The sequence below is a fragment of the Rattus norvegicus genome, chromosome 9 (assembly GCF_021556685.1).
Source record: "Rattus norvegicus strain SHRSP/BbbUtx chromosome 9, alternate assembly SHRSP_T2T, whole genome shotgun sequence".
Lineage (NCBI taxonomy): Eukaryota > Metazoa > Chordata > Mammalia > Rodentia > Muridae > Rattus > Rattus norvegicus.
The window spans coordinates 13966055-13993244 of record NC_141542.1 but is presented as its reverse complement, the minus strand read 5'-3'; the positions used below and the strand labels follow the sequence as shown (position 1 = coordinate 13993244).

Sequence of the window (27190 nt, the reverse complement as noted above, 5' to 3'; positions counted from 1 at the left end):
TAGTTTAATTTCCCATTGGGCTGCCAATCTGTGGGTGAACCTTTCTGGAAACCGTATTATGGATATACACACCCAGAGATACAGTTCATAGTCCAGTCAAGTTGACAATGGAAAGTAAGCATTATACCTTGTCACCTTCCAGACCTCATATCATAGAAGTAAGGTGGAACGCAAGTTTACAGCATGCCCTTCCGCTGTATGTTTATAGTTAAATGCCACTTATTATCAGTCACAATTCTAGTTTTTTAAAAGTATCTCTGCTCCTTGTTTGACAGGTTTTCAGATTATTCATATAAGAGAATCTTTACCATTTTCTGTGGATCACAGTCCAGATTCAAATGTGCCACCTAACAGAATGATTTCATGCAATCTTTGAAGCAATGCAGGACTAATTCTCTAACTTCTCCACTGCCATTATTTGAATAGCCTGATTGCTAGATTAAAGGAAAGACCTTAGGGACAGTCTGCAATATCTTTATTTCATCTTACCCCATTTTAACTCAATGATTCACAGAGAAAGTCCCTACAAGGTTTGTAAATAGAAGTGCAGAAATTACAAATCATGTATCAGAAAGGATGTAATAGAAGAAACATCACTGCACATAACCAGAGAGAAGTTTTTGATATGGCTGGAAGGGAGGTGAAAAGAGTCTGCTCACTGTTTCTTATCAGCTCTGGCTCAATAGGACAAATTTGCTTATTCTTGGCTTCAAGGTCATTATCCTCAAAATGATAAAGTGAATTCCTTGAGGTTCCAATAAGAGACTTCAGGTTTGGGTGTTGAGAGGGACACTAAGAGGAGTTTCCTTAGAGATGTAAGTCTTGTTAGGAGAATTGTTAACCCCATGGTCATACAGATAGCAGCATGAAAGAGCACTGATGAGAATCCAAGCAACATGGTAAAATATGGGAAGTCCATTCTTATAGGTCTCAGAGGAATTGGGGGGTTTCATGAACTCAGGCTGACTAATTCCTATAGAGAACGAAAAGGAGGAGGAGGAGGAGGAAGGGGGAGGAGGAGGAGGAAAGGGGAGAAGGAAGAGGAGGAGGGGGAGGAGGAGGAGGAGGAGGAGGAGGAGGAGGAGGAGGAGGAGGAATAATCTCAAGGTAGGAATGTACAACTCCAGTGATGTGTGTGGGACACATCTATTGAAGTTGAACATGCTACACAGGTGTGGGATGTGTTGTCATTAGTGGCTTTCTGTTCTCCTTGGGTCTGGTAGTTTGGGCATCTAAATTTTCTTAAAGAAGGAAGAATAGAGTCTTTCTTCCTCCTATAATTTGAGAACCAAGTGAATCTCTTAGTCTATAGATTTTAGACAAGGACATATACGTTCCTAGTGCTGGGTCGCTATTTCCTTTATAGAAAGTACAGGCTGTGCCTGTGGTGTGTGTGTGTGCTGAGGAACAGTCCTGTTTGGATTTTCTTAATAACACATACTTATCGAAGCCTCCATCCCATTTTCTACAAACTGACAGTAAATTCACTCGAAGGGAGCATCCAGGTCTTAAGCTATGTAAGCCTACAAACACGAAAGCAAAACCAATAATCCTTCTTCCACCACCCCCAATCCCCAAGGCAAAAATACGAGAATCCCTGTGTGGATGCTGGATTCCCTGAGCAGCACCTGGAGTGGATATTTCATGTGCTGAGCATACTGTGCAATCATCTCCTGAATTGTGTTACAGGTGTGGACAAAGCCAATGCGATGCCAGCTCCAAGGATATTAAGGACCCATCTTCCCCCTCAGCTGCTGCCACCGTCTTTCTGGACAAACAACTGTAAGGTAAGACAGTAGCAGTTCCTATCGGGACTGGAGCAGGGAGCCCAGAGCCTCAGGCCTTCACAGCCTGAGTGAGTATAGCTTCCTTAGCAGTATGCTGTACCTCTGAGACCTCATACTGTGCAGTAAAGTCAAACACCATGCTAGATTTAGTAGAGTGGTTCCCCAGAGGCTTTCAAATGTGATGTGAAGGCCGAGGGCAGACTGAGGTACTGGGGATCATGTGTTCTTCAGTGAAGCAGACTGGGAGTGGGGAACGGGAACCATAGGCTGTAGGCTATAGGAGGGCTTATGGAGTGGAGCACAAAGAAGACTGAGCAGATCAAGTGCAAAGGACTGATGTTCAAAGGGTAAATCCCAGTGGAGCTGCAGAGGAGGCTTGGATGGAGCCTCAGAAGCCTCCAGGCTGCTTTCACTCTTTCTAGGATTATGTCATGTGTCCCAGTGTCTTGTCTATTGTGTTCCTGACACATTGAGGGTGTTTGACCATGATAGGAGTATACCATAGGTATACCAAGGAGTATGCCAAGGGTACAGAATTCGTGCAGTGAGTGGAGCTGAAATTCAAGGATGAGTCAATGGCTTTTCTAAGAATAATCTTTTTCTTTTTTAAATGGAAATAGTGAAAGAAAGATAAAAAGGGACTAGAGAAATGGGCTCAGTGCTTAAGTGTATTGACTGTTCTTCCAGAGGACAAAGGTTCAGATACTAGCTCACAACTGTCTGTAACTTCAGTACTAGGGGATATGATGCCCTCTTCTGTTTTGTATGGGTACTGCTTGCACATGGGTCATGATCATACAAGCAGGCAATGCATCAATATAAATAAAACCATCACATAATTTAAGCTTTAAGGATTGTTTTGAAAGGACTAAAGTATTTATAGATAGCAGAAATATTGGTGGAGTTCCTACAATCAAATTACTTGTATTGTCCGTAAAGGTGGGTGACGAATGCCAATTCTATTCCTGGCATTACTGAGACCAGCTATCATGAAATCACTGAGGAATACCTCTTGATATTATCTGAGATCAAATAAGCTGAGGAAATTCCCAAGTTACAAAAAAATAAAACTGAAATAAAATTAAGAAAAGCATAATTATCATGGACCTGTGCAGTGGTATTTGATCCCCTGGATAATTCAGCAACATTAGCTTTAATGTTTGCACAGGGATTGAAACAGAACATGAACACAAGGAGATAAGAGAATGAGGAGAGAGCATAGGTATCATGGGTCATCATCTTCCATGTATATGTAGGTGGAGGAGTTGAGCTCTGTGGTACTGAGAACCGTCTTCAATGGGTATATTTTCAGTTTTGAATGAGTGAGGTTATTAAGTATATAAAACAAGCCAGAGAAAATGAACAAATAGAAAGCAGCAGGCAAATGGAAGGGTGGAGAGAGAGAGAGAGAGAGAGAGAGAGAGAGAGAGAGAGAGAGAGAGAAAGAGAGAAGGGGGAGGGAGGGAGGGAGGAGAGAGAGAGAGAGAGAGAGAGAGAGAGAGAGAGAGAGAGAGAGAGAGAGAGAGATAACAAACAACAAATCAGGTCCTCAAGCAGAAATTGCCTGGACAAGCCCTCTTGAATCTGACACTTGTTGTTCCCAGCACAGAGATTCTCAGGCAGAGCATAGAGTGTCCCTGGGCAAGGCTTCCAGGTCAAGGAACAAATCACAGTAGAAAGATAATATTACAAAGGGAGGACTCACAAACATCTAGCAAAAACTACTGATGAATCTCCACTGGGATAGCCAGTCAATTTACTCATAAAATACCCAGGCTGATCAGAATATTCCTCCAAGTAAAGGACAGGTAGGAAAGAGATAACATCAGGAGATCCTGTGCTCACACCATTTTCAAGAAACTGAGGAAGTTTAAGCATCAGCTGGAGTTTCACACTGAGGTTTCTCTCTATGGCTAAGGTTTCCAAGAGCTGATCTTCTAGTATCTCTTTCCCAATGGGCTAAACAAAGTAACACCTTTACAAAAGAGTTCACCTTCCAGATGTTCTCAGTAACTAGTTTTTTACTTGGGCTATTTTTCTCTTCTCTTCCCTCCTTGTCACAGAGTTCATGGAGTAGTCTCTCCCCAGATAAGGGATCTTGGAGTACACTTAGAAAAATATATTTGGTGTTGAAGTGCGTATGGAGTAACCCAACTTCTGAAGCCAGCTTCTCAGTGAATTCAAACAACAGAAGGAAATTTACCAATATAGTATACATTGTAGGTGGTAAAGAAGACTGTAGGCAACTTCTGGGTAGTCTTGTGTCATCTGTCAAAGGTTTTAAAGATTAATTCCCTATTCTTACCCTGGACTATAAGCTCTTACAAATCAGCATAAGATGACCCCAGTACCAGAAACACCAGTATATCTAACAGAAATACACATGATCTTATCTGAAGAGTCATCTCAGCTCAGATCCCCAGATTACTACTGTGATCATGATCATACATTACAACATACATACATACATACATACATACATACATACATACAACATACATAAGGAAAGAGACCTTCATGAGGGTGTCTGCTAAAGAACAGTTCAAGTTGGCTCCTAAAAACTTCTGACAAACCTGTTATATGCAAAAATAAGAAAATGTTAATGCGGCTGCTCCCAAACCCCGTGGGAGAGAGACTTCACCGCCTGGACAGGTAGGCACTCCTGAGACTTCAGAGCAGAAGAGACCACCAACATTGCCCAACCCTGCCCACATCCCTGGCCCTAGAGGAAACTGTATATGACCTCTGGGTTCCCTTGGATAAGGGCACAGCAGCAGCGGGTCAAGTGCGTCTGAGACACCCGCAGAACCTGAAGGGACCGACCAGATAAACAGTTCTCTACACCCAAATCCTGTGGGAGGGAGAGCTAAACTTTCAGAGAGGCAGACAAGCCTGGGAAACCAGAAGAGACTGCACTCTGCACACATTACTGATTCCAGAGGAAAACACCAAACGCCATCTGGAACCCTGGTGCACGGAAGCTCCTGGAAAGGGCAGCACAGAGCTTCCTAGTTGCTACCCCCACAAAGAGCTCGTAGGCAGCACCCCACAAGCAAACTTGAGCCTCAGCACCACAGGTAAGACAAACCTTCCTACTCCAAGCGACCTGCCTAGTGAACTCAGGACACAGGCCCACAGGAAGAGCTAAAGACCTGTAGATAGGAAAAACTACACGCCCGAAAGCAGAACACTCTGTTCCCATAACTGACTGAAAGAAAACAGGAAAACAGGTCTACAACACCCCTGAAACACAGGATTATAGGACAGTCTAGCCACTGTCAGAAATAGCAGAACAAAGTAACACCAGAGATAATCTGATGGTGAGAGGCAAGCGCACGAACCCAAGGAACAGAAACCAAGACTACATGGCATCATCGGAGCCCAATTCTTCCACCAAAGCAAACACTGAATATCCAAACACGCCAGAAAAGCAAGATCTAGTTTCAAAATCATATTTGATCATGACGCTGGAGGACTTCAAGAAAGATGTGAAGAACTCCCTTAGAGAAACACAGGAAAACATAAATAAACAAGTAGAAGCCTACAGAGAGGAATCACAAAAATCCCTGAAAGAATTCCAGGAAAACACAATCAAACAGTTGAAGGAATTAAAAATGGAAATAGAAGCAATCAAGAAAGAACACATGTAAACAACCCCGGATATAGGAAACCAAAAGAAGAGACAAGGAGCTGTAGATACAAGCTTCACCAACAGAATACAAGAGATGGAAGAGAGAATCTCAGGAGCAGAAGATTCTATAGAAATCATTGACTCAACTGTCAAAGATAATGTAAAGCAGAAAAAGCTACTGGTCCAAAACATACAGGAAATCCAGGACTCAATGAGAAGATCAAACCTAAGGATAATAGTTGTAGAAGAGAGTGAAGACTCCCAACTTAAAGGACCAGTAAATATATTCAACAAAATCATAGAAGAAAACTTCCCTAACCTAAAGAAGGAAATACCCATAGGCATACAAGAAGCCCACAGAACTCCAAATAGATTGGACCAGAAAAGAAACTCCTCCCGTCACATAATAGTCAAAACACCAAACGCACAAAATAAAGAAAGAATATTAAAAGCAGTAAGGGAAAAAGGTCAAGTAACATATAAAGGCAGACCTATCAGAATCACACCAGACTTTTCTCCAGAAACTATGAAAGCCTGAAGATCCTGGACAGATGTCATACAGACCCTAAGAGAACACAAATGGCAGCCCAGGTTACTGTATCCAGCAAAACATAGATGGAGAAACCAAGATATTCCATGACAAAACCAAATTTAAACAATATCTTTCTACAAATCCAGCACTAAAAATGATAATTAATGGTAAAACCCAACATAAGGAGGCAAGCTACACCCTAGAAGAAGCAAGAAACTAATCGCCTTGGCAACAAAACAAAGAGAAGAAAAAGCACACAAACATAACCTCATATCCAAATATGAATATAACAGGAAGCAATAATCACTATTCCTTAATATCTCTCAACATCAATGGACTCATCTCCCCAATAAAAAGACATAGATTAACAAACTGGATACGCAACAAGGTCCCTGCATTCTACTGCCTACAAGAAACACACCTCAGAGACAAAGACAGACACTACCTCAGAGTGAAAGGCTGGAAAACAACTTGCCGAGCAAATGGTCAGAAGAAGCACGCTGGAGTAGCCATTCTAATATCAAATAAAATCAATTTTCAACTAAAAGTCATCAAAAAAGATAAGGAAGGACACTTCATGTTCATCAAAGGAAAAATCCACTAAGATGAACTCCAATCCTAAATATCTATGCCCCAAATACAAGGGCACCTACATACGTAAAAGAAACCTTACTAAAGCTCAAAACACACATTGCACCTCACACAATAATAGTAGGAGATTTCAACACCCCACTCCCATCAATGGACAGATCATGCAAACAGAAATTAAACAGAGACAAAGACAGACTAAGATAAGTCACGAACCAAATGGACTTAACAGATATTTATAGAACATTCTATCCTAAAGGAAAAGTATATACCTTCTTCTCAGCTCCTCATGGTACTTTCTCCAAAATTGACCATATAATTGGTCAAAAAACGGGCCTCAACAGGTACAGAAAGATAGAAATCATCCCATGCGAGCTATCAGACCATCACGGCCTAAAGCTGGTATTCAATAACAAAAAGGGAAGAATGCCCACATATACGTGGAAGTTGAACAATGCTCTACTCAACGATAACCTGGTCAAGGAAGAAATAAAGAAAGATATTAAAGACTTCTTAGAATTTAATGCAAATGAAGGTACAACATACCCAAACTTATGGGACACAATGAAAGCTGTGCTAAGAGGAAAACTCATACCTCTGAGTGCCTGCAGAAAGAAACAGGAAAGAGCATATGTCACCAGCTTGACATCACACCTAAAAGCTCTAGAACACAAAGAAGCAAATACACCCAGGAGAAGTAGAAAGCAGGAAATAATCAAACTCAGAGCTGAAATCAACCAAGTAGAAACAAAAAGGACCAGAGAAAGGATCAACAGTACCAAAAGTTGGATCTTTGAGAAAATCAACAAGATAGATAAACCCTTAGCCAGACTAACGAGAGGACACAGAGAGTGTGTCCAAATTAACAAAATCAGAAATGAAAAGGGAGACATAACTACAGATTCAGAGGAAATTCAAAAAATCATCAGATCTTACTATAAAAGCTTATATTCAACAAAACTTGAAAATCTGCAGGATATGGACAATTTCCTAGACAGATACCAGGTACCGAAGTTAAATCAGGAACAGATAAACCAGTTAAACAACCCCATAACTCCTAAGGAAATAGAAGCAGTCATTAAAGGTCTCCCAACCAAAAAGAGCCCAGATCCAGACGAGTTTAGTGCAGAATTCTATCATACCTTCATAGAAGACCTCGTACCAATATTATCCAAACTATTCCACAAAATTGAAACAGATGGAGCACTACCAAATTCCTTCTATGAAGCCACAATTACTCTTATACCTAAACCACACAAAGACCCAACAAAGAAAGAGAACTTCAGACCAATTTCCCTTATGAATATCGACGTAAAAATACTCAATAAAATTCTGGCAAACCGAATACAAGAGCACATCAAAACAATCACCCATCATGATCAAGTCGGCTTCATCCCAGGCATGCAGGGATGGTTTAATATACAGAAAACTGATTTATTTCAGTTAATTTTATACCCAGCCACTATGCTGAAGTTGTCTATCAGCTTCAGTAGTTCTCTGGTGGAACTTTCAACCACCATGATTTTTTCAACGTGATCCATTATATAAACAAACTGAAAGAACAAAAGCACATGATCATTTCATTAGATGCTGAGAAAGCATTTGACAAAATTCCACACCCTTTGATGATAAAAGTCCTGGAAAGAATAGGAATTCAAGGCCCATACCTAAACATAGTAAAAGCCATATACAGCAAACCAGTTGCTAACATTAAACTAAATGGAGAGAAACTTGAAGCAGTCCCACTAAAATCAGGGACTAGACAAGGTTGCCCACTCTCTCCCTACTTATTCAATATAGTTCTTGAAGTTCTAGCCAGAGCTATCAGAAAACAAAAGGAGGTCAAGGGGATACAGATCGGAAAAGAAGAAGTCAAAATATCAGAGCTATCAGAAAACAAAAGGAGGTCAAGGGGATAGAGATCGGAAAAGAAGAAGTCAAAATATCACTATTTGCAGATGATATGATAGTATATTTAAGTGATCCCAAAAGTTCCACCAGAGAACTACTGAAGCTGATAGACAACTTCAGCATAGTGGCTGGGTATAAAATTAACTGAAATAAATCAGTAGCCTTCCTCTACACAAAAGAGAAACAAGCCGAGAAAGAAATTAGGGAAACGACACCCTTCATAATAGACCCAAATAATATAAAGTACCTCAGTGTGACTTTAAACAAGCAAGTAAAAGATCTGTACAATAAGAACTTCAAGAACCTGAAGAAAGAAATTGAAGAAGACCTCAGAAGATGGAAAGGTCTCCCATGCTCATGGATTGGCAGGACTAATATAGTAAAAATGGCCATTTTACCAAAAGCGATCTACAGATTCAATGCAATCCCCATCAAAATACCAATCCATTTCTTCAAAGAGTTAGACAGAACAATTTGCAAATTCATCTGGAATAAGAAAAAACCCAGGATAGCTAAAACTATCCTCAACAATAAAAGGACTTCAGGGGGAATCACTATCCCTGAACTCAAGCAGTATTACAGAGCAATAGTGATAAAAACTGCATGGTATTGGTACAGAGACAAACAGATAGACCAATGGAACAGAATTGAAGACCCAGAAATGAACCCACACACCTATGGGCACTTGATTTTTGATAAAGGAGCCAAAAGCAGCCAATGGAAAAAAGATAGCATTTTCAGCAAATGGTGCTGGTTCAACTGGAGGTCAACATGGAGAAGAATGCAGATCAATCAATGCTTATCACCCTGTACAAAGCTTAAGTCCAAGTGGATCAAGGACCTCCACATCAAACTAGATACACTCAAACTAATAGAAGAAAAACTAGGGAAGCATCTGGAACACATGGGCACTGGAAAAAATTTCCTGAACAAAACACCAGTGGCTTACGCTCTAAGATCAAGAATCGACAACTGGGATCTCATAAAACTGCAAAGCTTCTGTAAGGCAAAGGACACTGTGGTTAGGACAAAACGGCAACCAACAGATTGGGAAAAGATCTTTACCAATCCTACAACAGATAGAGGCCTTATATCCAAAATATACAAAGAACTCAAGAAGTTAGACCGCAGGGAGACAAATAACCCTATTAAAAAATGGGGTTCAGAGCTAAACAAAGAATTCACAGCTGAGGAACGCTGAATGGCTGAGAAACACCTAAAGAAATGTTCAACATCTTTAGTCATAAGGGAAATGTAAATCAAAACAACCCTGAGATTTCACCTCACACCAGTGAGAATGGCTAAGATCAAAACCTCAGGTGACAGCAAATGCTGGCAAGGATGGGGAGAAAGAGGAACACTCCTCCATTGTTGGTGGGATTGCAGACTGGTACAACCATTCTGGAAATCAGTATGGAGGTTCCTCGGAAAATTGGACATTGAACTGCCTGAGGATCCAGCTATACCTCTCTTGGGCATATACCCAAAAGATGCCGCAACAGATAAAAAAGACACGTGCTCCACTATTTTATAGCCTTATTTATAATAGCCAGAAGCTGGAAAGAACCCAGATGCCCTTCAACAGAGGAATGGATACAGAAAGTGTGGTACACCTACACAATGGAATATTACTCAGCTATCAAACACAATGACTTTATGAAATTTGTAGGCAAATGGTTGGAACTGGAAAATATCATCCTGAGTGAGATAACCCAATCACAGAAAAACACACATGGTATGCACTCATTGATAAGTGGCTATTAGCCCAAATGCTTGAGTTACCCTAGATGCCTAGAACACTTGAAACTCAATACGGGTGATCAAAATGTGAAATCTTCACTCCTTCTTTGAAAGGGGAACAAGAATATCCTTGGCAGGGAATAGAGAAGCAAAGATTAAAACAGAACCAGAGGAACACCCATTCAGAGCCTGCCACACATGTGGCCCATACATATACAGCCACCCAATTAGACAAGATGGATGAAGCAAAGAAGTGCAGGCAGACAGGAGCTGGATGTAGATCTCCTCTGAGAGACACAGCCAGAATACAGCAAATACAGAGGCGAATGCCAGCAGCAAACCACTGAACTGAGAATAGGACCTTCATTGAAGAAATCAGAGAAAGAACTGAAAAGCTTGAAGGGTCTCGAGACACCATATGAACAACAATGCCAAGCAACCAGAGCATCCAGGGACTAAGCCACTACCTAAAGACTATACATGGACTGACCCTGTACTCTGACCAAATAGATAGCATTGAATACCCTAGTAAGATCATCAGTGTAAGGGGAAGCCCTGGATCCTGCTAAGACTGAACCCCCAGTGAACGTGATTACTGGAGGGAGGGCGGCAATGGTGGGAGGATGCGGAGGGGAACACCAATAAAGAAGGGGAGGGGGAGGGATTAGGGGGATGTTGGCCCGTAAACCGGGAAAGGGAATAACACTCCAAATGGAAATAAGAAATACTCAAGTTAAAAAAGTAAATAAATAAATAAACAAACAAAAAAAGTGACAAAAAAAGAAAATGTTAATGCTGTACCAAATAGATCATTGTATCAAATATGACATAAAGAAAGAAGATGTGACTTTAGGTTGAATCATCAAATAAAGCAATGGTGTTTTATAATTGCTTACACATATATGTATATATCATCATATATTATATACATTATATATTATATATACATATTTAACGATTTATATATACAACACAGAAAATTAAAAACCAGAACGAGCCTAACCCTCAGACTGTGTGCATCAGAATAGAGAAATGTATGGACTTGGAAAGGGATGAATGAGGGCTGAGGAAAGGTGAGAGTTATGCCATGTGGCTGGAAAGCACATCCCTGAAAAGGAAAGATGAAACTCCTAAAATGTCAGTCAATACTGAGGTGAAAGACAGCCTGAGTACAAAGTGCAAGAATTAAATTAAAAAATAAATAAATAATCTGACACTTTAGAAAATTCTTTCCATTGGTGCACAGCAGCATTTTGACTTGGAGAATACATGGGCAAGATAACAAAGTCTCCCAACAGGGTCCTTATTGAAATGCACCTAGTGTTTGCTTATTCTGTGTAGAAACACACAGATTTTAAAGTGATCATCATGGAAGAAAGTGTGTGCTCATATCAAGTAGGATCCACGGTGCTGCTCCACGTCAAAACAGCAGGTGGAGCAATTGCTTTCTCAGAAATCAGGCTGAGGTTTCTGGAAGGCTCAGTGGCTCTGTAGTTGATTCAGAGTATGTAGAGGAAGAGTTTGCCCCTGATAACAAAAGGGAAATCAAGAATTGAGATAAATTTTAATGAGTTAGGGCTGGGCTGGGAGTACCATAATTGGTGACATTGCTCTAGGCTGAGTCTCAGTGCCAGGGCAGGAGAGCTGAGCATTCCCCAAAAGGACTCACCCAGAGGGACAACTAGGGAGTTCCAATATTTGTGTTCCTTTAACTCACCTCTCTTCTTCTCCAAAGTACCTTTATGTGGCTCGAAACGCCAAAGACTGCATGGTTTCCTACTACCACTTCTACAGAATGTGCCAGGTGCTCCCCAATCCAGGCACCTGGAATGAGTATTTTGAAACCTTCATCAATGGAAAAGGTAAATAAAAATGCATTGTCCCTCTGTGGTTTTACCCCGATTAGGCTGAGCTTAGAGAACAACCCCTGACAGTTGATCCCCCAGAGTTTCCTGTGCCTCCTATCCTGGCCTCTATTCGGGGATTCCTGACCTATAGACTTTCCTCAGCCTGTGTGACCCTGTCATAATATCAGGGTGCAAGTGATTGTGCATAATCAATATGAAGCCACTTTAATTCTCATATTAAAGAAAAGCCCCCAATACTGACAGAAACTACGTGACCTCAGAATCGAGCAGCTCAGTGATGCTGGGAAATATCTAATACAGAATTTTTCCTTCTCTGATGTACCTGAAGCCAGAAAAAAGAAAAAAGAAAGAAAGAAAGAGAGAGAGAGAGACAGAGAGAGAGACAGAGACAGAGAGAGAGACAGAGAGAGAGAAAAAGAAAGAAAGAAAGAAAGAAAGAAAGAAAGAAAGAAAGAAAGAAAGAAAGAAAGAAAGAAAAAGAAAAAAGGAAAGTCAAACTTTCCTGACTTGGAAGATTTGTGTCCATGAAAACAATTCTTGTTTTTCACAGTAAGTTGGGGATCTTGGTTTGACCATGTGAAAGGATGGTGGGAAATTCGAGACAGATACCAGATTCTCTTCCTCTTCTATGAAGACATGAAGAGGGTAAGTAAATTACTTCTTCAGCATCAGGGACAGGGAAGCTGCTTTAGGAATGTGGTTCTGACAGGGATGTCTGGAAAAATGTGATAGTGTGAAAACTCTTTTCCAGTCCAACTAATGCTACCCTCACTCACAGGACCCAAAGCGTGAAATCCAGAAGGTAATGCAGTTCATGGGCAAGAATTTGGATGAAGAGGTCGTGGATAAAATAGTCCTGGAGACATCGTTTGAGAAAATGAAAGACAATCCTTTGACAAATTTTTCTACAATCCCCAAGACTATCATGGACCAGTCCATTTCCCCTTTCATGAGAAAAGGTCTGTGGGGCTTATTTATCTCTAATTCTGAGGCAGTCCCTCTCCAATCCACATATTGTGATTCTAAGAAAGCTAGAGATTTGTTCCTAGTGTACAAGAAGCTCTACAAAGCAAGTCTTACAGATAACTAAGACAGACTCCCCTTGGTGCACACCTCCTTGGGATCCCTGCCTGCGGTTAGACTCATCAGAGCTGACATCTAGTTTGATTCTGTCTCCAAATCATGACTCATGACACTTTCAGGACTTTCAGCATGTATTACTGAGACCCAGGCCCTTAATGCTTCCTAGATTTTGAAAGAAAAAAAATCTGATTATCCCTGGTGATTCACTTTTAAGTGGGGAATGTTATTTTTTAAAGTTAGTATACTCAGTAACTTTCTAAAACTCAACAGTTCGATGATTTCACACAGATCCTCAGTAAACCCACTTTCCAAAAAAGTAGGTACAGAAGGAAACCCATCCCACTGTCTCATTAACATCTGCACTTTTTTCCACTGCTATGCAACCAGGACTAGGTTTTATAAACAGCTGCAGAACTTTTTTTCTTTTACTTTCAGCACCGGAGTTAATCCATTGCCCTTGCAGTATTCCCTCTTTTCTCTCTTAGACTTTGGTAAGGTTTGAGAAGCACCCTTTTTCCCAGTCTATCCATGTCCACTCTTCTCTGCACTCACTTGTGTTTGCTTCTTTGCTTGCTTGCTTTGGCCATAAAAACACAACTAAGAATACCATGACAGAAACCTGTTCACTAACACAAACCGTGATTACCTTACATACTTTTGCTTACCAGAATATGAGCTATCCCTCCAGGAAAAGAAATACTGATCTCTACGCATGACTGTCTATACAGGACTCGTAGATATCCTGTTATTCTTCCAAGTATTTCTCTTATTATAGATATTGTGTCCATATTTTTATGATTAATGCTACAATGAACATTTCTTGTTCATCAAGTTGGATAATTTTCTTTAAGAATCACAAGTGTTACAGTGATTATCTCTCTAAAATTATTTAAAATAATAAAAATAGAATCTCATTCCAATAACATAATCTACTAAAAACAATTCATAGAAATAAACGATGCAGTTCAATACATTCTTACAAACAAATAAAACTAAGTGATCAAAGTAAAAAGAATTCCATCAGCTTGGTTGATATCCTGCCATATCCTTTGCAGGCAATCTTTCCTTCAGAAGAAAATATTCCCATTTCTCACTGTAAGTTGGTTTTGTTTGTTCTTAGGTGGCATATACTTGGAGTGTCACAATATGTATTTTCTTATGCCCCAGATCTCTGGCCAGTATAACATCTTAAGATCTCCTTGTATGGCTATATGTCTACCATTCCTTCATTTTTATAATTGTTACTACCTAATATGTGTGTGTAGCACAGTAGAGCCAAGATTCTGGGTCACATTGAATTGATTGATTTTATTTAGATGCCAGAGCCCCTGCACAAAGACAACTAAACTCCCTTCTCATTAAGGAGAGCTAAAGTGGTGAGGAATTGAGCTCCTGTCAGGACAGCACCAATGTGGGTACTGCACACTCCAGTCAGGGATACAGTCTGTCAACCACACACTGATGCTTTTGTCTGGCCTTTGTCCTTTAGGAATTGTGGGTGATTGGAAAAACCACTTTACTGTGGCCCAGAATGAGAGGTTTGATGAAATCTATGAGCAAAAGATGGATGGAACCTCTCTAAACTTCTGCATGGAACTCTGATCAAGATGAGAAGATAGACATCAAGGACAGGAGTCTGTCTGCAAGCCTCAATCCAGCCAAAGGAAGATCAGAAAGCAAACTGTAAATGCCAAGGACTGTGACACCGACTCTGTTATTACTGACATCACATTACAATTCACAAAATCATATTATGTCCAGTGTATACTTTGTCCACTATTCAGTACAAATCAGTAAGATGGCTTAATAAGCTAATAAATAAACAAACTTGAATAGTATAAATTTTATGATGACATCTTTCTAGGAGGTATAGCCTATATTCTAACTCTAAATAACTATCTTATGCACAAAAACACAAATATTAGAAATCATCTAAATGAATGTACAGAAATTCCTAATGTCTTTCTGCTCAATCGGTATTTTTCATGGTTACAGTGGGAAGACTCAGTTTGTGGACAACTTGTTGCAACATGCTCACTGGAACATTTTCTACCTGGTAGGAGGAAATTGAGGGAAGGACTTCAAGGAGATGTCAGAAATCCAAATCTTAATAAACAGAATCCTAGTTCTGGAGCATAAAAGAAACAGAAGAAAGGCATGAGGGTGACCTTTGGAAAGCACAAATTGTGTCTTGAAAAAAGCAGAATGGATGCTTGGTGTTCAACTTGCAGCCAGTTGAGTTTTGATCTCCTGTCATCTCTTCTGAGGAACAGCTTGTACTTTTGCCCACTTTAGCAGAGTCCATCTGCATTTGCTTGCCAGCATACTTCCTTCCACCTCCCACTCGCTCCATGTCTTGGGCATCCTTTTACTCCCAGTAACCAGGCAATATGGAGAACACAGCATGTTGCACGATGGCTCGGAAGACGGAAAGGCAAACACGTTTCGGGTCACAAATTCTCAGCACTTACCCTTTCACTTTAGTTGCAGATGTCAGCACTGCTAAGCTGAGATCAGCAGGAGCAGCCTGTGGTATGAGCAGGATATATATGTGAGTTCAGGGTACCTAGCATGAGCTAGAATGACATTTGCTTTCTATCACTCAAATGTACACTTTCTCCTAAATGTTGAGGACGTGGGCACAGCATGTGTTACTACCAGCAAGAGCTATGAGAAGGTGTAGTAGAAGTTAGTGGATGGAAGCTAAGAAACTGGAACATGTCCTAGAAGAAAATGAGTGCTCCTGGCCCTGGGTCTTCCTTTCCCTTGTTTCTTGGCCATGAAAAATTCAATAAAATGAGGTGGTTAGTTTTGCTTTGCCATTTACCCTCACCATGATATTCTGTCCATCTCTCCACAGAATGTAAATTCCAAACCCAAGAGCTAAAATAAAGCTTCTGTCTTTATAAGTTGCTTTCCCCAGATATTGTTATAATGAAAGAAAGCTCACTAATACTTTCCCAATGATGTGGTTATAAAATACTAGAAAAGTCTGAAATTTTGTTGAACTTATAGACAATCGCTTGGTTACTGCCGAAATCTAACCATATGTGTATAGTTAATTAACAATGTCTATTATATTAAAAAATTATATCCTAATTGTATTGTAAATTTTTATTGTTTGCTTCTAAGTCTTGAAATTATTCAAAGTTTCTCTAGGTAGAGAGTCCCCTCTTACAATCCAAACTAAACTGAAGTCCCTACATCTGCCTCCTTTCAGGGTTAAGTTCATAAGAGCCCAGAGTCACTCTGGCCTATAAAAGGAATGACTCTGGTCTCCAACCATCTACTGGTTAACTGTAGATTTAAGGTAAACTTTGGAAACATAATAGTGTCGAACTTAAGCCTCTTTTGGCTTTATTTTTCTGGGAGTTTCCTTTGTATTCAGAAATTAAAATAGCAGAACTTGAAAGAGATAAATGGTAAAACATACTATGTTGGCTTTGTACACGATTGTATTCATAATTTACCCATTGGCAATTTTTAACTATTACTTTTAGAGAAAAGAATTAATCAAGTAAATGAAACATTACATCAGAAGAGTAGTTAAGTAACTGTTAGAACGTTTATAAACATTTTAGTTTTATTAGCATTGACTTATGATTATTTTACTAGCACGTCTCTATATACACAAAATTCAATAAAAGAGTTTCAGTTACTCCATTTGTTTGCTATCAATCATTTATTTATTTCTGCTCATGATAAATACTGATAACAGACTGGGTGCAGGAAAATGGATAGTAAAAATGATTCAGTCCAGTTTAAGAATGAGCCAATTAATAAGCTCATGCAACCTTCCTCGGCAGACCTCTCTTACATCTGGTATCACTAAAACCTTGAGGTCTCCAATGCTTTTTGTACTTCATGGTTACAGCTTTACTCTTGGATTTTGGGGGTACTGTTGAGGATCAGGGATCCATCCCCTTCTGTGGCAGTCTCAGTTCAGACTGACACCTTTTAAACAAATGTGCATGTTCAGAAGTTGAAGTCTGCTATAGGTGGAGTTTTTCCTCAGTGTATGTTCATATCATCCCACAGCAGAGCAGGGGATTACAGGTAACAATCACAGCCTCTTTTTCAGCATACACCTTAGCTGAAATTTTCACTTTGTCTTTTCCTAGTCAGTAATCTGAAGATTTTTTTCCAATCTGTCTATCCAACAGTTGCTCTTTTTCACCACAGATGTAGACAAGAGAGTTCAGAAGAAGCCACAGCATAGCCTAAATGCTCTCTTGTCTTGAAATTACCTGTGCCAACTAATTAGTTCCTAATTATTTGATTTAATTTTCAGTTTAAGTGCTCAATTCTTAGCATCCATTCGTGAATTCAAGTACACCTAAGTTCATAATAGAAGCATTTTTACAGCTTTACTCATATATTGACCCTTAAACACAGATAGTAGGAGACTTCAATACCCTACTCAGTTGACATGTCATACAGACAAAACTAAATAGAGAAATACCAGAGCTAACTGACATCGAAAACTAAATGGATCTGACAAATATTTACAGAACATTTCACCCAAATACAAAGTAATATACTTTCTTCTTTGCACATCATAGAACTTTCTCCAAAATTGATCACATAGTTAGACGCAAAGTCTTCACATACAAGAAAGTTGAAATAACTCTCTACATTCTATCACAAGAGAAGCTGGATACCAACAATAGAAAAATGAAACAAAAAACTAAAAGACAGAAATCTTTACAAACTCATGGTAAAAGAACAGGTCACTCCTGAATGAAAGCAAGTCAAGCTAGAAATTAAGAAAGAAATTAAACACTTTCTAGAATTGAATGAAAATGGTTACTCTACATGTTCACACTTAAAGGACACAATAAAGACAGTTCCCAGAGGAACTCAGTGCTTCACAGGGTTGTTAAGAGCTGCTATATTAGAAACTGTGAGCATACCTGAAAGCTATAGCATAAAAGAAAGAAATCACAACCAAAAGAAGGAGATGGCAAGAAATAATCAAAGTCAGGGCTGAAGTAAATAAATTTGGAACAAATACAAAGAATCAATGTAACAAAAGGTTGATTTTTTGACAAAATCAGCAAGATTGACAAACTCTTAGTCAAATTAAATAAAAGACAGAGAGAAAATATCCAAAGTACCATGATTAGAAATGAAAAGAGAGAGATAACAACAGAAACTGAGAAAATCCAGAGAATCATAAGGAAATATATTAAAAACTTGCACTCCACAATTTGGAAAATCTTTTAAAAAAAGAATTTTCTTTTTCTAAATTTCATTTATTTTATTGGATATTTTATGTGTTTAAATGTCAAATGTTATCCCCTTTCTCAGTACAACCCCTTTGCCATCACTCCTAATGCTCCCCTTCCCATCCACCCACTATGCTTCACTACACTGGCATTCCTCTACACTAGGAAATGAGCCTTCACAAGACAAAGGTCTTCTCTTCCTTTTGATACCAGTCGATGCATTCCTCTGCTACATATGCAGCTGGATCCATGGGTCTCCCCACATGTACTCTTCTCTCTGCCCTAGAGCACTAAGGTTACTTGATTATTCTGTATGTCCTGGGAATGGGAATTTATACCCCCAATGCTTCAACAGCAAATACTATACAATCTCCATAGCACAATTTGTACAAAGCCCTCAACAAATCTACTAAAAATCAGCAGTGTTTTCCATACATACAGGTGTTGCTTAAAAATCCAATTCAAATTTGTTCAGCACTTTTCTAAAGAGGACACCTCTACCACAATCTTCAAAAGCCTGTATTAGTCCCAACACTTGCAATTTTGTTTAATCAGTACACTTGTTAATATTTTCCAGATTGCACAGCACATCAGTAAAATTATTTGGATAACTGACATGGGGAAAAAGACACTAGAGAGCACACAATTCTGAAAGAACAAGCATCAACGATATAGGTATTCTCTCCAGGAACAACTTATCTAAGAAAGTAGCATGGTGCTGGAAGTAGTTTGAAATATTTGAGGCTTATGAAAAACATAAAAGAGACACAAAATATCACTGAGCATGCTTTGTATCTGGGACATAACACTATTCTCCCTCTGGAATATCAACCTCGTCTAAGATAAAGGTTCATGTCAGGATAAATGTAAGGTATTTGTTATCAAAGCTGATCATTCCCAGAACTGAGGTCAATTCCCAGAAATTGAGTTTAATTCTCAGAACCCTCATGATGGAAGAAGAAAACAACTTCTGAAAAATTGTCTTTTGACTTCTAAATGTCTGCCTTGGCATTGGTGCCCCCACGACAGTATAAATTGTAAAAATCCCAAAACATAGAAATGAATGCCAAATGAACATAACATGGCCAAATAATTTTCTGGCATTAAATGGAAACAAAATTCAGGAAGAAGCTAAAACAAAAGCTATATAGGGGAGAAGATTAATACTATCCAGTTTATATTTTCATTGGAAAACTTGCAAATACATCTATTGTTTATTCTCTCCAAATCTGTCTTCTTCTTGGCTGTGTTTGTGAATTTTGTCTATTCAAAATATGTCCTTAATATACGGTTTATAACTTCCCTTAAAACTGGGCTCACAAACCTCTTGATTTTGCTATTTTTGAATGATTACTATTTATTCAATTACATTAACTATGATTTAAATGCTCTTCTAAGCTGTAAAAGAAGTCTTTAGACAATAGTTTAAGACAAAGTCTGTGTTGTACATGTCAAGAAAGGGCATGTGTCCTGTATATATGTCCAGCCTTCTCCAGACCTGGTGGTTTATAGATTTAAAATCTATAAATTATGTGGATAAACTCACACAGAACACACACACACACACACACACACACACAGAGAGAGAGAGAGAGAGAGAGAGAGAGAGAGAGAGAGAGAGACATTCTAATTAAAAAGTGCCATGCCACTCTAGAAAATAACTGTCACAGGTTTCACAGCTCTGTGCAAACACTAGCCAACATAAGAAACCCATGTTTACCATGAGCTGCCAGCATTTTAACTATTTCCACATTTGCAATGTGTTGTTTACATTGCAAATAGAGAGTAAAAACCTCTAGCAAAAATAATTGTATAATATTTTTACTATGAACAAGGTATAATAAGACCACAATTTTAAAATGTCAAATAAATCACTCAATCACAATCTAGTATTTTTCAGTCTACCCCCATGTAGACTCATTCTGGGGACTCTGCCCTCCAGTGTTCCCAATCAACTGCCCCTCAGGTTTAGGATTTTGGGGATGCATCCTAGACCTTGGACCAGGTGAGGAGCTGGGATACACATCCCTAGGCTCCACTGCGGGTGCAGGCAAATTCTGAAAAGGACCCATGGCTCAGCACCTCAGGTCACTATGAGACACGCAAAAAGGTATTACAGTCCTAGAAACATAAATCTGTTTCACTCGCCCTTCCAGATGAGCACATGGACCCCATACAGTCCTGAGGTCCCATTCTTTTCACAGGGCTACATCCCTTTCCAGCACCCTGAACTTCCACATTAGCCAGCCATGCCCTTGCATTCAGCTATGCCCCTGAAACAACCACTTCTCAGGCAAAAAGATCTTACCCAGAATTGTCAAAGATATTCCTATCTCAATTTGTGGAAGAGACTGGGGTATCATACTCAACTAAAACCTTGCACGTTGTGGATCATTTTCTCCCGACCGCCAAACGGCACAACACCAAATGTGGCATTTTTCCTGAGCATACTGGTCACCAAGAGAGGTTGGAGTGGGTGGGTGGGAGTGGGAGCATCCTCAAAGAGGCAAGAGGAGTGGGGAGGGGATGTGGGAGAAGGGGAATGGAGATAACATTTGAAATGTAAATACATAAAATATCCAAGAAGCATAAAATCAATTAAATAAATAAATAAATAAATAAATGAATAAATATTTTTTAAAAAGAGCTTAGGAGTCAAATGAATGACTCCTGTGATGATTTACTAAGTAAATCATATAGAGATGAATCTTAAAAAAAGTCTTCATTTTAGGAGAATGTTAATTTCCATTATTCATAATTAATAATCCCTAAACACAAATTGTTAATGAATAAAAATGTATACTACATGGTTTTTTATTGTTATTTGGTTGGTTGGTTGGTTGATTGATTGGTTGATTGGTTTCGGTGAGGAGTTAGACATCATGAAGAATGGCAGTATGAGGATGTGCAAACAATGACTTTAATATATGTGCTGGGTAGTTTTTGTCAACATGGCACAAACTAGAGTCACCTGGAAGAAAAACTCCAGTCGAGGAATTATGTCCATCAGATTGGTTTTTTTGCAGGTCTGTGGAGCATTTAATTCATGATTGATATGGAGGGTACTGCCAAATGTGTGTGCCACCCCTTGGCAGGAGGTCCTGGTTTCTCTAAAGCACACCCAGACAATATGGAAAGCAGGGCAGCAACCAATGTAACTCCATGTTCTCCTCTTCATTCCTGTCTAAAGTTACTGTGTAGGCATTCCTTCATGATAGCCTAGCTTGTGAGATGAAATAAACTCTTTTTTCTCACCTTCCTTACTTTTAGTCAGTATTTTCTTAAAGCAACAGAGCATCAAGCTATTCCATGTATCTAGACTTAGATGTATACTTGGCACCATCAGAGCCCAGTTCTTCCACCAAAGCAAATACTGAATATCCAAACACACCAGAAAAGCAAGATTTGGATTTAAAATTATGTCTCATAATGATAGAGGACTTTAAGAAGGACACAAATAACTCCCTTAAAGACATACAGAACAACACAAGTAGAACAAGTAGAAACCCTTGAAGAAGAAACACAAAAATCCCTTAAAATACAAACAAGTAAAGGGATTGAACAAAATCATCCAAAATTAAAAATGAAACTAGAAACAATAAAGAAAGCAAAAAGGAAGACAACCCAGGAGATAGAAAACCTAGGAAAGAGATCAGGAGCCACAGATGCAAGCATCACCAACAGACTACAAGAGATAGAAGAGAGAATCCCAGGGGCAGAAGATACCATTAAAAAAAATCATCACAATTGTCAAAGATAATGAAAAATGCAAAAAGCACCTATCCCAAAACATTCAGGAAATCTGGGACACAATGAGAAGATCAAACCAAAGGATAATAGGTATAGAAGAGTGCAAAGCTCCCCAAGTAAAAGGACCAGTAAATATCTTCAAAAAATTATGGAAGAAAACTTCACTAACCTAAAGAAAGAGATGCAATAAGCATCAACATAAAAGAAGCCTACAGAACTCCAAATAGATTGGGCCAGAAAAGAAATTCTTCCCATCACATAATAGTCAAAACATCAAATGCACAAAACAAAGAAAGAATATTAAAGGCAGTAAGGGAAAAAGGTCAACTAACATATAAAGGTAGACCTATGAGAATTACACCAGACTTCTCACCACAGATTATGAAAGCCAGAAGATCTTGGGCAGATATCATATGGAACTTAAGATAACACAAATGCCAGCCAAGGCAACTATATCCAGCAAAAATTTCAATTAACATAGATGGAGAAACCAAGATATTCCATGATAAAACCAAACCTACACAATATATTTCTACAAATCCATCCCTACAAAGGATAAGAGATAGAAAATTCCAAAACAAGGAGGGAAACTACACCCTAGAAAAAGTAAAAAACTAAAAGAAGAGAGACACACAAACATAATTCCACCTCTAACAACAAAATAATAGGAAACAACAATCAGAACTCCTTAATACCTCTCCAAATCAATGGACTCAATTCCCCAATAAAAAGACATAGACTAACAGACTGGATATGTGGAGGAACCAGAATTTTGCTGCATACAGAAAACACACCTCAGTGACAAAGATAGCCACTATTTCAGAGTATAAGGCTGGAAAACAATTTTCCAAGCAAATAATCCAAAAAACAAGCTGGAGTACACATTTTAATATTGAATAAAATCGACTTTCAACTGAAAGTCATCCAAAAAAATAAGGAAGGACACTTCATATACATCAAAGGAATAATCCACCAAGATGAACTCTCAATCCTGAATATGTATGCTCCAAATGCAAGGGTACCTACGTTCATAAAACAAACCTTACTAAAGCTCAAATCACATATTATACCTCACAAACTAATAGTAGCAGATTTCAATACCTCACTCTCATCCATCGACAGATCGTGGAAAGAGCAATTAAACAGACATACAGAAACTGACAGAAGTTATGAACCAAATGAATTTAACAGATATTTATAGAACATTTCATCCTAAGACAAAAGAATATACCTTCCTTTCAGCACCTCATGGTCCTTTCTCCAAAACTGACCATATACTGAGACACAAAACAGGCCTCAACAGATACAAGAAGATTGAAATAACCCCATACATGGTATCAGATCACCATAATCTAAGGCTGGTATTTAATAACAACAAAAACGACAGAAAGCCTGCATATACATGGAAGTTGAGCAATGTTTTACTCAATGGTCAAGGAAGAAATGAAGAAATATATTAAAAACTTTTTAGAATGTAATGAAAATTAGGGCACAACATACCCAAACTTATGGGACACAATGAAAGCAGTGCTAAGAGGAAAACTCATAGTTGAGTGCCTCCAAAAAGAAACAGGAGAGAGCATACATCAGCAGCTTGACAGCACACCTAAAATCTCTAGAACAAAAAGAAGCAAATACACCAAAGAGGAGTAGATGACAGGAAATAATCAAACTCGGGGCTCAAATCAACCAACTTATACAAAGAATCAACAAAACCAGGAACTGGTTCTTTGAGAAAATCAACAAGATAGATAAACCCTTAGCCTGACTATCCAAAGGGCATAGAGAGTGTATCCAAATTAACAAAATCAGAAATGAAATAGGAGAAATAACAATAGATTCTGAGGAAATTCAAAAGATCATCAGATCCTACTACAAAACCCTATATTCAAGAAAACGGGAAAATCTGGATGAAATACACAATTTTCTAGATAGATAACAGGTACCAAACTTAAATCAGGATTAGATAAACCATCTAAACAGGCCCATAATAACTAAAGAAATAGAAGCAGTCATTAAAAATCTCCCAACCAAAAAATGCTCAGTACCAGATGGATTTAGTGTAGAATTTTATGAGACCTTCATAGAAGACTTTATACCAATACTGGCCAAACTGTTTCACAAAATAAAAACAGAAGAAACACTATACAATTCCTTCTATGAAACCACAATTAAGCTTATACCTGAACCACACAAAGACCCAACAAAGAAAGAGAACTTCACACCAATTCCCCTTATGAATATTGATGTAAAAATACTCAATAAAATTCTCACAAACCAAATCCCAAAACACATAAAAATGATCATCCATCAGGATCAATGAGGTTTCATCCCAGGAATGCAGGAATGGTTCAATACACAGAAATCCATCAACATAATCAACTATGTGAACAAACTCAAAGAAAAAACCCACATGATCATTTCATTAGATGCTGAGAAAGCATTTGACATAATTCACCAGCATGAATCATTGGCTCCAGATCCAGCTAAATGTCTCTAAGATGATATATTTCAATAGCAACAAATGAAATGCATAAATCTGATGGGGACTTTGTGTACCCTTGCTACTCAGTGAGGGGCATTGCTCCATGTAGACTTTTACCCGATAGGAGAGAAATCAGATGAGTACCAGGACCCCACATCCAGTACCTCCTTCCTTCCCTATCTGCTGGAGGGAATAGGAGCAGGGGCAGTCAGTCCAGCTATTTGTAGCAGGGTCTTCACAAAGATCATCTCAAAACATTCCACAGGTATTCACCTCATAGAGGACAAAACTGAGTCCTTGAGATGCTCTGTACCTTGCTTTTTTGGACAGATCAGTTTTGGTTGGGACAGTGTTTTAAGTTCTACCCAGTAAACCTTTTGACCATATGTAACCAGTGCACCTGGCTTCTTTGGAGACTCAGAGGCCAAATCCAGATCTCTCATTGACTGTCCTTTCTCTTCTAATATTTTCAGACTCTTTTGAACATATTCTATTGTGGAGGTTTACTTTCAGCATGTATGCATTTAGTCTCATGTAAACATATGTGAGTTGTAGTGCAAGAATTAGGTGCATATGTTTAGACATTTTGGTGAGGAATGCTTTACCTCCTTTGCTTCTAGGGCCTGATTTCTGAAAAGTAACAGGGCATCAGTGAGAAATCATTAACTTGTAGTCAGAGGTGACAGAAGAGACAATGATGATGTCATTGAAGCGACTTTCACACTGGAAGACACTAAATTTTATATCTGTCTCAGTCCTGATTCCACTAAAAAAAATAAGCCTACTGTTATCTGCCAGGGTTACAGGTATTGGGCTTGGGGAATGTGAAACTCTTGGCCAGCTTCTTCATTGATCCATAATATTTCTTCTCTTGTAGGTCCCTGGCCACATCCTGAAGCTCATTTCCACTTCCCAATCCCAGGACCTTCACACTCAACACTTGTCCAGAGATGAAGGATAGCATGTCACACCACCCTTCTGCTGGGAGACCAGCAGGCCATTGCATGAGCTTTAAAGGATCATAGAGGCTCTACACAGCATCAGAAAGACATGTTGTGAATAACAATGAAATGGTTTCTATTCCATCATCTACCTATAGACTACCATCCTCACTTCTCAGTAGTATCTGGGAATAAAGACCCCCTGTGAAAGCCTTTCGGGAGATGAGATCCCCAATTCATTTTCATGCTTTCTACAGTGCAGGACGGTCATCTATGTCCTCTTGGATTACCAAGGAAACTGGCCTTATCAGATGAGGAACGTGTCTCAGTAGAGTCTTGAGAAGGGAATGCACAACTGTTGGGCCTCTAGACTAGATCTGAGAAAGGCAATGTCCATGGACCAATTATGCCTAGCTACAACTAAGCTGAAGAGGGTGAACTGGAGGTCATCCTATTAGACAATTTCTCACTGAAAAATTCTATTTAAATACTGAAGTATTCAAGAATTCCAACATAACTTACGTAAATTGTCATTAAGAAAACTTTAAAACTTGGTTGATAGAAATATAAAGTTGTTAACATGAGGGAACTTTTGCACTTCATCTATAGACTTAGCCAAATCTAGTATGATGCTCAAATACCAAATGTAACAAATTACTGGAAGAGGGCAGAAAAGATTCCTCAAGACCCTGCACTTCTGGTTCTAGCACTTTCCACACAAAGCCTCCAAGAAACAGAAAGTGCTACAAGGAAGGAACAAAGACTGAACACATGAGATTGACCACAAAAACCAGCAACAGATCACCTAATTCAAGTCAGCTAGTTCTGTCAAAGGCACACAGGCAAATCAAGGCAGATAACATTGTTTATCCACAAGGGTTGCAAAAGAAGCATAAAAAAGCAAGTAGGAAAGCCATTGAAATAATGAACACTGTCACCAATATTACACTGTCCCAAAATCTAAACACTATAGTGTTCATATAAAAGTTACCTAAGAGAATTACCTAACTGTGACGTTGTGAAGAGGATTATTCAGTTATGTTATAACATAACACAGAAAAGGTGAACTATGGACACAGGAGCTCTGCATTTACCAGACAAGAAAATACAGAATGTGGAGCCTGGCTTGTTCAAACACCTCCTTAGGACATCTAGAGTGAGCCTCATCACTGTAACACCCAGGTGCCACAAATTCCTATCCTATGCCAAGATACTGATTTACTATTTAGCAGTACCAAGGGAATGTCCTGGCAGACAGGCAGATGTGCTTTGTTTGCTGCTGTTTTACACTCAAGACTCCCTTATCCACTTCCAAGATTTCTCCACAGGAATGTGGGATAGAAGAATGATCACAACCCAAAGCTGTGTTGTCCCTTCCAGCTCTTACTGTTAGCTTTGCTTTTGACTTCCAAATACCTCAGGAAAGTAGAAGAGTGATGTAAAAGATGGGAAAGACATGGAACATTCTGTAGCTTGAGTGTCTCAATGCTGCTTCTCCTAGAAAACAGAAAGCCTAGGGCTGCATGTGTCCTATGAATTCTCTATACACACTGCTAGTTATCAACCCGTGCAGACATCCTCCTGCTCCCCCACAAAGACTTCAAGTTATCAGGCTCTGCTGGACACAGCACAGCTCCAACACTAGT

At 39.1% G+C, this 27190-nt stretch overlaps 1 protein-coding gene across 9 annotated transcripts in view; it reads left to right on the top strand.

Annotated features, from left to right (window-relative positions):
- Positions 1 to 15324, top strand: part of LOC148003339 (sulfotransferase 1C2A) — a 29709-nt gene extending 14385 nt beyond the window's left edge. For 8 of the 9 annotated variants that reach the window (XM_087568347.1, XM_087568346.1, XM_087568348.1 and 5 more), the window contains 5 exons: positions 1690 to 1787; positions 11925 to 12051; positions 12608 to 12702; positions 12836 to 13016; positions 14630 to 15324. In XM_087568347.1, the coding sequence (XP_087424473.1) occupies positions 1690 to 1787; positions 11925 to 12051; positions 12608 to 12702; positions 12836 to 13016; positions 14630 to 14742 (614 nt within the window). In that variant the 3' untranslated portion in view covers positions 14743 to 15324. The remainder of the gene's footprint in view (positions 1 to 1689; positions 1788 to 11924; positions 12052 to 12607; positions 12703 to 12835; positions 13017 to 14629) is intronic. The other variant, XM_087568354.1, reaches the window with a different exon arrangement.
- Positions 15325 to 27190: the final 11866 nt, after the last annotated feature.